The 14275-nt window shown below is 36.4% G+C and overlaps 1 protein-coding gene across 1 annotated transcript in view; it reads left to right on the top strand.

Moving 5' to 3' along the window:
- Myh15 (myosin heavy chain 15) overlaps positions 1–14275 on the top strand; it is a 111943-nt gene that overhangs the window by 40491 nt on the left and 57177 nt on the right. Inside the window, 6 exon segments of the mRNA XM_042676874.1 lie at positions 209–341; positions 4093–4160; positions 4973–5060; positions 5989–6106; positions 7188–7311; positions 8465–8601. Of these exon segments, the coding sequence (XP_042532808.1) occupies positions 209–341; positions 4093–4160; positions 4973–5060; positions 5989–6106; positions 7188–7311; positions 8465–8601 (668 nt within the window).

Raw genomic sequence — 14275 nt, 5'->3', positions numbered from 1 at the left:
AGTAAATTTGGAAATCTCCTTGAACCCAAGGTGACTTATCCCTGATAACATTTCCAAGACATCGGGAGTATTATTTAGTAAAATTACTTAGACTAATTTAAAATGAAGGAGTCTACACAATTTATGATTTTTTTTCAAGCAACGCTGTTTTCCTGTGTTGACTTGTGTATTTTCACTTTGGTTACCTGAAATTTATGTGTGTCCCAAGGTTCCCTATAATCTCAGTGGCTGGCTGGAGAAGAACAAAGACCTTCTTAATGAAACAGTGGTGGCTATATTTCAGAAGTCTTCCAACAGACTGCTAGCAAGCCTTTTTGAAAATTATATCAGTGTTGAGAATCGTAAGTCAATCTTGCTTGACATTTTGGCTTCAGAATGGCACTCCTCACTTTCGCAAAGATCCTTACTACTTCCCTGTGATATCAGTTTCTTCTTTCTCTGGTTCAGGTTGTTCTCTCCTCTTAACCTGTCTTTGGAGTAGCAGTGTTTTCAAGACATGATAAACCGTAATGAAAACGATATTACATGGAATGCATTTCTGTCCTTTTGCTTTTTTTTGGACCTTCCTACAAAGATAAACTAAAAATAATAATTTTGATGAATGTGGCCAATAATAATCTTCAAATATATATGATAAACAACAAAATTGCAACAAATCTAGTGTTACAGATCTGAACTGATTTTGTCATTCTTGAACTGGGCAGCAGTCTGAAGCAAAACAACAAAAAAGCTGTGAATACTCCAGTCCATCATCTGAGCAGCTTGTGTTTGTAGCTAGAGAAAAGAAAATAGAATTGTGATATAAAGAGAGACTTACTGGTGATAGCTTGCATTAGTCTTATGTGAACATGGGTTGAACAGTTGCTGGTTGGGTTTGACTAAGACTTGACTACTTGTTAAAAGAAGAGGCTTCAAGCCGGGCGCTGGTGGCTCACACCTGTAATCCTAGCTACTCAAGAGCCTGAGATCTGAGGATCGCAGTTCAGAGCCAGCCCGGGCAGGAGAGACCGTGAGACTCCTATCTCCAATAAACCACCAGAAAACCGGAGGTGGCGCTGTAGCTCAAGTGGTAGAGGCTCGCCTTGAGCTGAAGAGCTGAGGGACAGCGCCCAGGCCCAGAGTTCAAGCCCCACGGCCAACCAAAAAAAAAAAAAAAAGAAGAGGCTTCAGTCTATTTTTACATCCATTAAAAATCATTTTATTATGAACACAGAAACCTTTAAGCCCAACTCAAAATATGTGCAGTTAGTCTCCCTTTCCTTCCATTCCCTCTTCTTCCCTTCTCTTCCCTTCCCACTCCTTATTTCTCCTCTCCTTTTTAGGTATTCTCTTTTACAATCCCGTGTACAGTTGGGCTTAAATGCTTCTTCAGGGGTGTGTTAGACTGATTCTACTGTAGCCTCCAGCATGTATCAGGCACCAATCAGGAGATATCCCATAAATATGTATTAACCAATGGACAACTAGTCTTGTCTAGTGACTTGCTGTTTACAAGAGCTGTTAGATATTTTATCTTACTCATTTTGTACATGACCATTTCAAATTTACATAGGAGGGATTCTCTCCTTATCTTACAGAAACACATGTAGCAGACTTCAAGTGCATTTTCTTCAGTTATATAAATGTACTAAATGGCAAGGCCTAGTAAGTAGGAAGACTTCTGCTTTTTAATCTAACATCTATTTTGTTCTTACTGTTTTCCAGAAACAAAGACAGGTTACATGCATTTAGGATTCAATAAGCACATCTTATCATTAGATAAAAAGTTTGAAGATATTGAGCCCAACTTGTTATCCCATAGGAGAACAGTGCTAGGCATAATTTGTAGCGAAAGTAACACTGATAGCTTCTTCTGTCTCAGAACCTGGCTTCTAACTTGTTTTGTGTATTCACTCCACACGGACTGAAAAATCGGATTTTACTTATATTTTTGTCTTTTGAAAAAAAATGAAAAATTTGAGAATAAAAAAAATGTGGCTGGGCTTATTTCAGATCCCCTCAGAACAACTGTGGGACAGAATGGGCCAGCTGTTTTTTTTATATCGCGGCCTCTACCCTCACTTCCTGACCATTTTCTCCTACTATTGTTTCACAACCAGCCTCAGACTTACTTGGGGCTCCCAATTGATATAGTCAGGGAATGGGGGAAGGATTCAGCACTTTCAGGAGTCTTTAGCACATAGTTCAGGAACATGCCTTCTCCGGGCCTTAGAGGAATTAGAGAAATGAGGAGGCCACTGAATATGAATTCCTGCTAATCTTCAGGCAGTGGATTTTCCTTGTTCCATGTTTTTTATTTAACTTTTAAAGTCCATTTATTTTATTTATTGTCAGTATGGAGGTTTGAATACAGAGCCTCTCACTTGATTGGCAGGCATTCTACAACTTGAACCACACCCCTACCTATTTTGCTTTAGTTATTTTTCAGATAGTATCTTAAGTTTTTGCTCTGGGCTGGTCTCAGGCTGTAATTCTTCTCCTCTGACTTCTTAGTCACGAGGATAACATGGACCACCACACTTGGCTTGTTTTAGGGTTCCACTAACTTTTGTCTGGCTGACCTGGAACTGTGATTCCCCTGTCTTGGTCAGCCTTCTAAGTAGCTTGTAAAAACCTCTGCACCTCATACTCTATCTTTGTTGAGACAAAATCTCCCTATGTTACCAAGATTAGCCTGAAATTCCCCATCCTCCTGCCTCAGCCTCCAAAATAGCTAATACTGCAGACATGTACTACTGTCCATAGTTTGGCATGATTTTAAACTTCAAAAGTGCCTCTGAGAAGTCTGTTTATGGCCATATATATACTTCTGGCTCTCAGTTGAATAATTGTCTGATCAGAAGAGATCAAAGAATAGTTGGAACAAAAATTAGGAGGAAATTGTCTTTTAACTCTTCAGGGTGTTCTCTCTCTCTCTCTCTCTTTTTTGGAACTAGAAGAGAAGAATTTTCCAGAATGTCTTTCTTTTGTAGTCATCAAGCACTTCCTGTAAAATTTTGCCTGCAAGTTTCTAACTTATCTACACTTTAAATTGCCCACAACAATCACACTATGAAATCTAAGTACTTTAAACCAGAGTTACGATTTAAAAAAAAAGGGAATAGCATTCCATGTTCAAGAATGGAAAAACTGAAGTACAAAGAAGTCAGGTGACTCACTTGAGGATCTGGGTCTCTCCGTTAGTGGTGAAGCTTCATGATATCTGCCTCCACATAGTGGCCAGTGAAACCCAGATATCATCCTTCATAGCTTTCCTTGTAATAGGGGGCCTATTTTCTCTAGGTTGGCTTTAGATTTTGACAATGTTCATCTTTATGAATTAGAACTACACAAATGCTTGTAAAATAGTTTGGCTTAGCACACAGGTTCTTCTGCTTTAAGATGAAAGGATTTACTTTTTTAAATAAACTATGCCAATACATGAGTGTTGCCTGAAGTATAGCCAATGTGGAAAAACTAAAAAAGGAACATTAATATGCCTATCAGTTCAGGTAGAGATAACCCATCTGTTAATAACTTGGATTATGTTTCCTAAGTGTACTTGAAATATATGCACATTCAAGATCATAATATACAAAATATATAGATTTTATAGCCCAGTTTTTCCTCTAAAAGAAAATTATAGGAATCTTTCTATATTAGTTATGTGTATCTAGACCATTATTTTCAATGTTAAAGAAATATTTCATTATATGCATGTTTTTCACAATCTAACTATCCAAATGTCTGTGTATGTTTCTTGATTATTTTATTTTTGCTGATTTTTTTTCTTGCAGGATTTGGTATTGAATCTATGGCTTTGCAGATGCTAAGAATGTGTCTTATTGCTGAGCTACATCCTCAGCTTTTGCTTGTTTTCTAATGACTATATAAAGTTTCAGTGCATATCTTTGTACAGTTTCCTAAGTATTTGCTTAAGAGAAAGAACCATAGGCATTTTAATAGTTAAGTGTAGTTTTGAAGCTTTTGTTAGATATCAGTATATTATTTTTAGAACTTTGATGAACTTAGGTTTTCATCAACAAATTCTGGCACTGTGACACATTGTAGTTTTTTAAAAATTTTTTTAATTACTTTTTTTTCTGTTTTTAGCAAAGCACTTTGGGAAGAAGAAACACATGAAAGGAGCTTCATTCCAGTTGTTGACATCACAGCATAAAGTAATTTTATGTTGTTAACTATTCAGATTTTTAACTGTGTCATAATGATATATATTATTACTTATCTAAAATTGTTCATCTCTAATGACAAGCTAAATATCTGGTTAGTCAAGTTGGCACGGTGGAGGTTCATCTGATATTTTGAAGTATTGAAAGGACATGATTAGGCCCCACCTTTATCCTTTATGTCAGCTTGTACTCAACATCTAGCTGACATAAGTACAGATTCACAACACATCTCAGTTAAAAGTATTGTCCTTGGTCAAAAGGAAGCTAAGCTGCCTGCAGAGTCTTCTCTTCAGTCATTGGCCCCTCCCTTTCCTCAGCAGAGGAACATCTGTGGTACAAGGGCGTATTTGTATTGGCCTTTCTTTAGGGATCTGATTAAAGTTGAGTCAGCACTACTGCCTTTTAAAATCCTCTGCTCTACTTCATATCTCCGGCTAAATCTTTAAAATCACAATCCCCACCTCAGATTGTGTTTCTAAAGAGTCTGACCTAAAATAAAAGGTTTCCTACAAATCCAAAACTTGAGAAATGATTTTTTTCAAGACATTTTATTGTTCAGCCATAAGTTATGGCTGTCAATTTCAAAGCAGGTTGAAATGATTCACAGTGGAGCTGTGTCTGCCAGATAAATATTGACTTGACAAAAAATGTGTTTTTGGTAAGCAGAGAATAAAGATGAATTCATCATTTTACCACTGGTGTGTATGTGGGGTATCAGATATAGTAGATAGATTTAAAGATATTTTTGAGGGTTTTTAGTAACTTGCAAAATGATTTTGTATTTATTATGATTTTCACCTTAGGAAAAGCTAAATAAATTGATGACAAGTCTGAAATCAACAGCACCTCATTTTGTGAGATGCATAAATCCCAATGTGAACAAAATGCCAGGTAAGAACTAGGCATCTCTATAACCTACGACAGGGAATGCTTTTTATTTAACTACACAGAATGTCTCTTAAAAGAGCCATTTTCTGATCCATTTATATAAGAGTAAATTTTCAGATATAAAAATGAAAGTAACTTAGTTCAGTGTGAGCTTTTGGAACCTCCTCAGGGCTGCTTTTGAATTGAATTTCTAGTGGACATACTGAAAGATTTTACAAAGCAGGCTCGTTTGAGTAATATCAGAATACTTTCTATTACCATTGAAAATTTCTTCTGATCTCAGATGTGTGTGAGCTCCCAAGCAATTGTTTAGAACTGACAACTATAATGGGGTTGCTTTTGATGAACAAAGAAATAATGGAAGGATTGATATACTATACAATAAAACTTAACTGACAACATAATCTGGTAGAATGGAGGCGAGGATATGTCTGAATCTTTCCTAGGCAAGATTGTAAACAAAATTTTGTGATTGTCCCCATCTTCCCATTTCTTTCACTTGCATTATTTTTGTAGTCTTTTCTCCCTCCTATTTAGAGATAGAAATTCCCTTTTGTGTTCTGATTGTCATTCCTAGCTGGTTTTTGGTTGGCAAATGGGTATGATATATGGCATCAACATTCTAACTAAAAATTAAATTAAAATGGTGATCTATTTCATTTCCCAAGACAATATGCCTCTTAATCCTTATCTAACTGTGAACTCAAATGATTGTTCTAGGTTAAAAATAATTTTAGATAATTCACATTTAGAAACTTGAATATAATAATAGAATTAAGTACTGAGAATGCTCTCAGGCAGGAAATAGGAACTTAGATTAAATATCAGGGAGAGCTCACTAAGTTCAAACTCTTTAACCTAATTTGCAACAATCTGGACAAAATCTAGGATTGAGACGTGTATTCAACATGACCCCCCCTTTTTTTTAAAGGTATAATGGACCCTTTCTTGGTTCTGCAACAGCTGCGGTGTAATGGAATCTTGGAAGGTATTAGGATATGTTGTGAAGGGTTTCCAAATAGAATGCCATATGATGATTTTAATAAAAGGTAAACATATATTTCCTATGTTCCAAAAAGCTCGAGGCAGACTATTCTGTTTTCCTTTCTGAATGTTTAAGTACACACTGTTTGTTTGGTTAATATTCTCCTGACTACAAATTGATGTGTTGTGGTGGTGGTGAGATCTATGATGACAGAGTTCCATTATGCTATCCCCTGAAATCCAATATCCATATAACTGTAATACCCCTAAATCTCTATTAACAGATAATAGACCCATATAAAGAGGAAATATATATACAGAAAATGTATAGCCTGAATTCAATCACTGAAATGTTGTATATACTTAATAATAGCTGCCACTCAATGAAGCTATGATTTTATTAGCAAACTTATGAAAGGAAAGAAGCCAACCTGGTGGTTCACAGGAGGCAGAACAGGCACCTTTGCTTTCTATTTCCTGGATTCTGCAAGTGCAAATTAAAGCTCCTCAAGTCAATCTGAGCAAAATATAGTAGAGTAAGCATCTGTTTGGGATCAAATTGGAATGTTTCTATTAACTCATCAGTAGGGTAAAAAACTGGAAAAGGAAATTTAATATTTCTGCTTTTCAGTTTCGTTAGTCCGATGATAGGCATACTTAAGCTTTCCCACTCTCTTTTTCATTCCAATTTTTCTCTTCCTAATTTGGCAAAGAAACCAAATGAGATTGATTTCTAAAGCACCATGAAAAGTGTAAACTATTTTGTCAATGGAAGAGATTATTGATCATAATTATTTTTGCCAAGGGTTTTTCAGAAATTGAGTATGTAGGGGCTGGGAAGGTGGCTCAGTGGTAGAGCGCTTGCCTTGCATGCTCGAGGCCCTGGGTTCGATTCCTCAGCACCACATAAGCAAAAAGAAAAAAGCCGGAAGTGGTGCTGTGGCTCAAGTGGTAGAGCGCTAGCCTTGAGCTGAAGAGCTGAGGGACAGCGCCCAGGCCCAGAGTTCAGGGCCCATGACCGGACCCAAAAAAAAAAAAACAGAAATTATGTAGATAGGGAAGTTAGATCTGTATTGCTTTACAACTCTCATGTCCAGATTAATCATTATTTGAATTGTGTGATCCCTTCACCCCATTTAAAATTAGGTACTACATCCTAAACCCAAGGATTTTTCCAAAGAGAAAATTTGTGAGCAGCAGAAAAGCAACTGAGGAACTACTTAGCTCCCTGGAGATAGACCATACTCAGTATCAATTTGGAATCACTAAGGTAACTAGGAAACTGCAAAGAATATATTTGGAGAAGAATAGCAGGAAAAAGTGTGTATCTTAAAATATCTGTGAATACATGAATAGAATGTGTTCTTCAGCTCCTGTGACCAGAAATAATGCAAACAGAGCTCAGTTCAAAATGAAAACTCCAGTGCTGGCTAAGGAAGAAAAATGCAATGTTTCTTAAATTTCAGTCTTGACTGAATTACAGTTTTTATAATTAATCAGTGAACCAAATTCATACCAATATATAAATTACTGAATTAACCTTTCATTGCTAGAAAATCTATGTACAAATCAGAGTACGAAAAATGTCAGTTAGCTTCCTTAAGGTAATTTTTTTGCCTATGTGAACTGATTTCATCTACTGTACTCATTTAGGGATGAATCTTGTAGGCCTAAATAATTTATTTATTTATTTTTTATTTTTTATTGTGAAAAAACTGTATAGAAGGGTTACAATTACATGGGCAAGATAATGAGTACATTTCTTACCATTGTTGCCTCCTCCTCTGATTCCCCTTCCCATCCCTTCCCATCTCCCACCTTCCCCCGTGCCCACCCTCCCCCGTCCCTGCCAAAGTTGTAAAGTTCGTTTTCTACATAAGGTCTTGTACATCTCATTGTTTGCAATGGGTCCACCTGTATCCCTATTTAAACAATTTGTTTTTTCCCTTCCCATCCACAAATTATACCACCATCAAATACAGTGAAAACAGGGGTTATACCGTGGGGGAGGGGGCCTAAATAATTTAATAGCTTTAAATTCAACCCCACTATTCAAAGAAGCTAGCTTCCTTAAATATGATTCTCTAAATTCCATTTTTTCTAAGAGACCGTATATGGGGGGAAGTGGAGTCTGAATAATAGATTGGTCTTACCTGGTAGTCAGCATCAGATAGCTCCTAATGGAGCTCACTCATCATTCTTATACCTTAGCTTCCCAGGTTCTGAGATTTCATATGTTTGACACCAGCTTTGGCACTTTAGCACAATTTTTTTAAAAAATGACATGTTACCTTGAGTAAAACCAAAAATGAAATAAGACTGATAAAGTCATCCCTGGAATATTTCAGTTGTTTATAGGGCATTCAACAGACCTTTGTTGAATACTTATGATCAGTGAAACTAACGCCTGACATTTCTTTTAGGTATTTTTTAAAGCTAGCTTTCTGGGCAGATTGGAAAAAAAGAGAGACAAGAGACTGACTGAAGTTTTCACATTGCTCCAAGCCAGAGTACGAGGAAAACTGATACGAATCAAATTCCAGAAGATTCTGGAAGAAAGGTGTTGTATTTCTTCCATCTGCTGAGGCAATTGATAACTAATATAAACATCTGTCCATTGCATATTATAAACTGTGGCAAAGAGGTGCCTCTTCTGCTTAGGCTGATTCTTAGAAAAAAAATCAGTCATAGTACATGCAAAGAAGGCAAAGGAAGTTATTATTTTACTCAGCCAATTACAATCACAATTCAGATATTATTTCTGTTGCTTCTAGCCTTCCTTTTAGAAAGGATTGTGTGTAGTTTAGAATCATAGATCTTTGAAGGTGGTGTGACTCACAATTTAGAACAGAAGCAGATAGAAAGGGTTGGCATACATACCCCACAGCCTATTCTGTGTGTTTGCTTTAATGTGGATAAATGTTCTGTCCATTTTCTTACCTTCACTGTAACTTCCTTACTTTCAGGCAGGGTTACTGAGGACTTTCATTTCTACATTTGGGCATTTGGGCATAGAATTTGTCAATTTCCAATGGATTCATGGAAAACAAAATCTTCAAAGAAAGAGACCACTGATTTTACAAAAATGGGTTTGGTAACAACAAGGGATTGATTTGACAGTATTTGTATTAATTTTTTCTCTTAGAATATTTAATCTTCTGAAGAGAAGTTTACAGGTCTTGGTATAAATTGGTTAACTGGAAATTTGATAATTCTACCTGCTTGCCCAAAGCAAATAAAAAAAATCATAGAAGGTGTTATTGAGATATTCATAGAAAGGTGTATCTCATAGTGGCCATACTGTGGGAGTTTGGAGATGAGGAGTATGCCTTGTAGGACTAGTTGTGTAAGTTTGTATAAAAGTTTTAATTTCTTAATGATAAACTTGCTTTCTAAACTAGAACCATTTTAGTCTATTCTTTCTCATTCATCACTTCAAAAAATACAATGTTTTCTCCATAAAAATGCAGAAAATATAGTGCATACTCATGAAGCCATCATTAATAGCCATTTTTTCTGTTATTTTTGACAACCTTAAAAATGCTAACTTAGAGTTCAGGCCCCACGACCAGACCCCCCCCCCAAAATGCTAACTTAGGTGAAGCCTTGTTTTTGTTTTTGTTTTTATCTTGATACTAGTTGTATTCCTTCCTGCCTAGATTCTGAATTTATGTATAGCTTTCTGTATTTCATTGTAACTCAAATAAAAGTATGCTTTTGTGGCTTTACTAGACACCCTTAACCAGTGGGATGATTTTATATATTTTTAGTCTTCATGTAAATAACATTTATGTGTTATAATGAAGTTTATTATATTCAGTATTATACATGTGTCAGTGCTAGACTGGGAATGTTGCTTAAGTGGAAGAGCACTTGTCTAATTTGAGGAAGGCCCTGAGTTCAATAGTTCAATCTCAAGTAAAACACACACACACATGCACACACACATACACATACAATGCATTGTTGATGTATATACATATCATATATAAATACATATGTATTTACACACACGAGGTTGATTTAACTTTTATGTAGTTAAGAATACTGGTCCATGAAATGGAAAGACTTGGAAAAAATTATATTAAGTGAAATAAGCCAGACCCAAAGAAACATAAGTCCCATGGTTTCTCTTATTTGCAATTACTAGTATATGTCTGAGACAAGCAGAAATGGTCAGATAAGTTGATGTTAGGTGAAATGAACCCCAAGATAAGGACTCAAATAACTTTTCTTTCTTGCTATTGTTTCTAACATATTTATAAGATGATTTCTTTGTTGCTTTGTATGTTCCTCCCCCACGGTATAACCCGTTTTCACTTTATTTGATGTTGGTATAATTTGTGGAGGGGAAGGGAAAAAACAAATCATTTAGGGATACAGGTGGACCCATTGCAACAATGAGATGTACAAGACGTTTTGTCAAATAACAAACTGTACAACTTTGGCGGAGGTGGGGAAGGGGAGAAATGGGAGGGCAGGGATGGTAAGGGGAAACAAAGGAGGAGGCAACAATGCTTGGTAAGAGATGTACTCATCACCTTGCTCATATAATTGTAACCCCTCTGTACAATATTTTCACAACAAAAAATTAATAATAAAAAAAGAACACTGGTCCATGATGAGGATGGGATAGGAGCCTTTGGGCTTAATGACTGGTCCTGTCAATGTAGAGCACCCTCTCCCATCCTGCCAAGGTTACAGTTACAGCGCATACACTTCCTCTTTCTGTGCTGCATACTGGCTCTTTATGTCATTAATTATTTTATTCAAGTCCTCTCCTTCTTCATAGTCTAGCTCAAAGTTTTCTATTTTATCTTTAAAAATCCAGACTAGTAATTTCATTAATCACTGTTTACTTTTTGTTATTTATTTATTTATTTATTTTTCCTTTTTTCTGTTCTATGCTTATTCTTTTTCTGTTTCCTTGAGGTATAAGATTAGTTCATTTGTTGCCAAGGTATTGTATTTTGGAGTCTCATGTCCTGAATTCCATCAATATGGCAGTAATTAAAAGAGGTTTAAAAGGAAAGCAATTCTGGGATGTGATCCTTGCCCAGAATGGGTCACATTTTCTTTTTTCCTCCTGTCTCTTCTTCAATGAGTTTTTATTAAGTACTTCCTATATGCTCCTAAGCTTGGGAAATGTTGCTATGAAAAGATGGTTTGCATGACTCTATGGAGCTTGTACTAGTAGGAAGAAGATGCTAAAGAGATGATAATTCTGGCAAGTACTCTTAAGAAAATAACAGTGAGATTGAGAGGGAAATAAGATTAGTTTATTTGTTTAATTTTTGCACAGGTAGGCATTTATCAACAAACATTTCCCTTTAAGGAGTGCTTTAGTTAGATCTTTACCATAGTATTAGTAGAGCACTGGATATGGCTATATTCTTATCTTTGTAGTGTTTCATATGTTTTCCTGTTATTAACATCTTTTATTTCAACTGGAAGAACTGGATTTAATATATTGTGGTAAACAGTGGTGATAAACTCTCATTTTTTGCTTGAGGAAGTCTATTTCTCCTTCATATCAAAAAACAAGCTTACTGTGTGTAAGTATTCCTTGTTGGCAGTTTTATTTTCCTTCTTTTAGCATATTTTAGCATAGACACAGCTAAGCAATCCCTTCTGGATTATCGGGTGTTTTCCGAGAAAATTCACTGGTAGTCTCAGAAGACTCTCTGTTGTATGTGAGAAATTGATTGATTTTTGTCTTAATACTTTCAAGATTTTTTCCCCTTTGGTGGGATTTGAGAATTTTGTTATATTGTAATGATGATGATATCTTTATGCTTAATCTATTTGCATTTTTTTGCTCTTGGAAAATCTGGATGTTTATTTCTCCTTTTAAGTAGTGTTGGGGTTCTCATTATTTCATTATTTAAGCTTTCTCTGTCCCCTCCTTTTTCTCTGCTCCTTCTGGAATGCTCAGTAGTTTATTAATGAAGGTGTTTGCCAGTATTCTATAATCTTCTTCATTCTTCTTTATTGTTCCTTTTTTCCTTCAGATTAGATAATTCAAATGACCTATCTTCAAACCAACTGTTTGAATGAGCTTTGAAGTGTTCTACAGATTTTTCAGCTATGTTTAGCTCTTTTCTTTTAACTTATCATAATGCTTCCTTAAATTTTTGTTGGACACTTGATAGATCTCCATTTCTTATGAACAAGTTGTTTAAAACTAATTGTGTTCTTTTAGTTGTATACTGTATAATTCATTCTTCATGTAACTTGTACCTTCACATTGGTGCACGCACATTTAAAGTAAAAGCACCGCTTCTTGTGTACATTTATGGATTAGCTTTGATTTAAGATGACCTATAAAAGATATGCTGCCTAGAAATTTGTCTTTCTTTCCTTGTGACCAGTTTTTTTTCTTCATTTTAAGAACTTCTAATCTGTTGATCTCTCTAGCATCTAACTTTGTCAAGACTTAAATCTATTTCTTTAGGATCAATAGAGCTTTATTTTTTTTTAAAGATTTTATTGTGGCTATTTTTTTATTGTGAAAATACTGTACAGTGGGGTTACAATTACATGGGCAAGATAATGAGTACATTTCTTTTCTTTCTTTTTTTTGGGGGGGGGGTCTGGTTGTGGGGCCTGAATTCTGGGCCTGGACGCTGTCCCTCAGCAGTTCAGCTCAAGGCTAATGCTCTATCACTTGAGCCACAGTGCCACTTCCGGCTTTTTTCTTTTTTCTTATGTGGTGCTGAGGAATTGAACCCAGGGCCTCAGGCATGCAAGGCAAGCGCTCTACCACTGAGCTACCTTCTCAGCCCCATGAGTACCTTTCTTATCAAGCATTGTAGCCTCCTCCTTTGTTTCCCCTTCCCATCCCCCCCCCCCCCCCCCCCCCCCCCCCCCCCCCGCCTCCCCACCCAATCCTCCTTCCGGCCCCCCCCCCCCACCACCAAAGTTGTAAAGTTCACTTTCGACATAATGACTTGTACATCTCATTGTTGCAATGGGTCCAACTGTATCCCTATTTAAACGATTTGTTTTTTTCCCTTCCCCTCCACAAATTATACCAACATCAAATACAGTGAAAGCAGGGGTTATACTGTGGGGGAGGGACATACAAAGCAACAAAGAAATAATCTTATAAATGTGTTAGAAACAATCTCATGAAAGAAAAAAAACATTTGAATACATATCTTAGGGTTCATTTCCCTAATATCAACTTATCTGACCTTTTCTGCTTGACTCAGACATATACTAGTTATTGCAAATAAGGGAAACCACGGGACCTATGTTTCTTTGGGCCTGGCTTACTTCACTTAATATAATTTTTTCCAAGTCTTTCCATTTCCTAACAAATGGGGAAGTGTCATTCTTTCTGATGGAGGCAGAGAATTCCTTTGTGTATATATACCACATTTTCTTGATCCATTCATCTACTGAGGGACATCTGGGTTGCTTCCATATCTTAGCTATGGTAAATAATGCTGCAATAAACATAGTCATGCTGGTAGCTTTATTGTGGTCTTGTTTGTGAACATTTGGAAAAATGCCCAAAAGTGAGATTGCTGGGTCATAGGGGAGCTCTATGTGGAATCTTTTGAGGAACCTCCATACTACTTTCCAAAGTGGTTGAACAAGTTTACACTCCCACCAACAATGCAGTAAGGTTCCCTTCTGTCCACATCCCCTCCAGCATCTGTTGTTATTAGAGTTGTTGATTATAGCCATTGTAATGGGGGTGAGGTGGTATCTCAATGTTGTTTTGATTTGTATTTCTTTTATGGCTAGGGAGGTTGAGCATTTCTTCATGTGTCTATTGGCCATCCTTCTTTCCTCTTCAGAGAAGTTTCTCTTTAAGTCTTTAGCCCACTTATTTATTGGGCAGTTGTTTCTTTGTAGATTTGTTGTTGGGGGATTTAATTTTTTGAGTTCCAGGTACATTTTAGATATGAGACCCTTGTCCATTGTATGGCTAGAGAAGAACTTCTCCCAATCCGTGGGCTTTCTATTGATCTTGCTAGCTATGTCCTTTGCCATACAGAAACTCTGCAATTTCATGCAATCCTATTTGTCCAACCTTTCTTTGATTTGTTGTGTTTCTGGGTTTCTTCTATTGGCATTGCATTGATATTTTCACCAGACACACACACACACACACATACACACACACACACACACACACACACACACACACACACACACATCTTCTATCATATAGAGCCTGGCTTTAGTAGGTAGAACCGCTGATCTCCGGAGATTCTAGACAA

Source organism: Dipodomys spectabilis, unplaced genomic scaffold, assembly GCF_019054845.1.
Source record: "Dipodomys spectabilis isolate Male_0828 unplaced genomic scaffold, ASM1905484v1 ptg000032l, whole genome shotgun sequence".
Classification (NCBI taxonomy): domain Eukaryota; kingdom Metazoa; phylum Chordata; class Mammalia; order Rodentia; family Heteromyidae; genus Dipodomys; species Dipodomys spectabilis.
The sequence above is the reverse complement of the archived record's forward strand: the minus strand, read 5'-3'. Positions and strand labels throughout refer to the sequence as shown.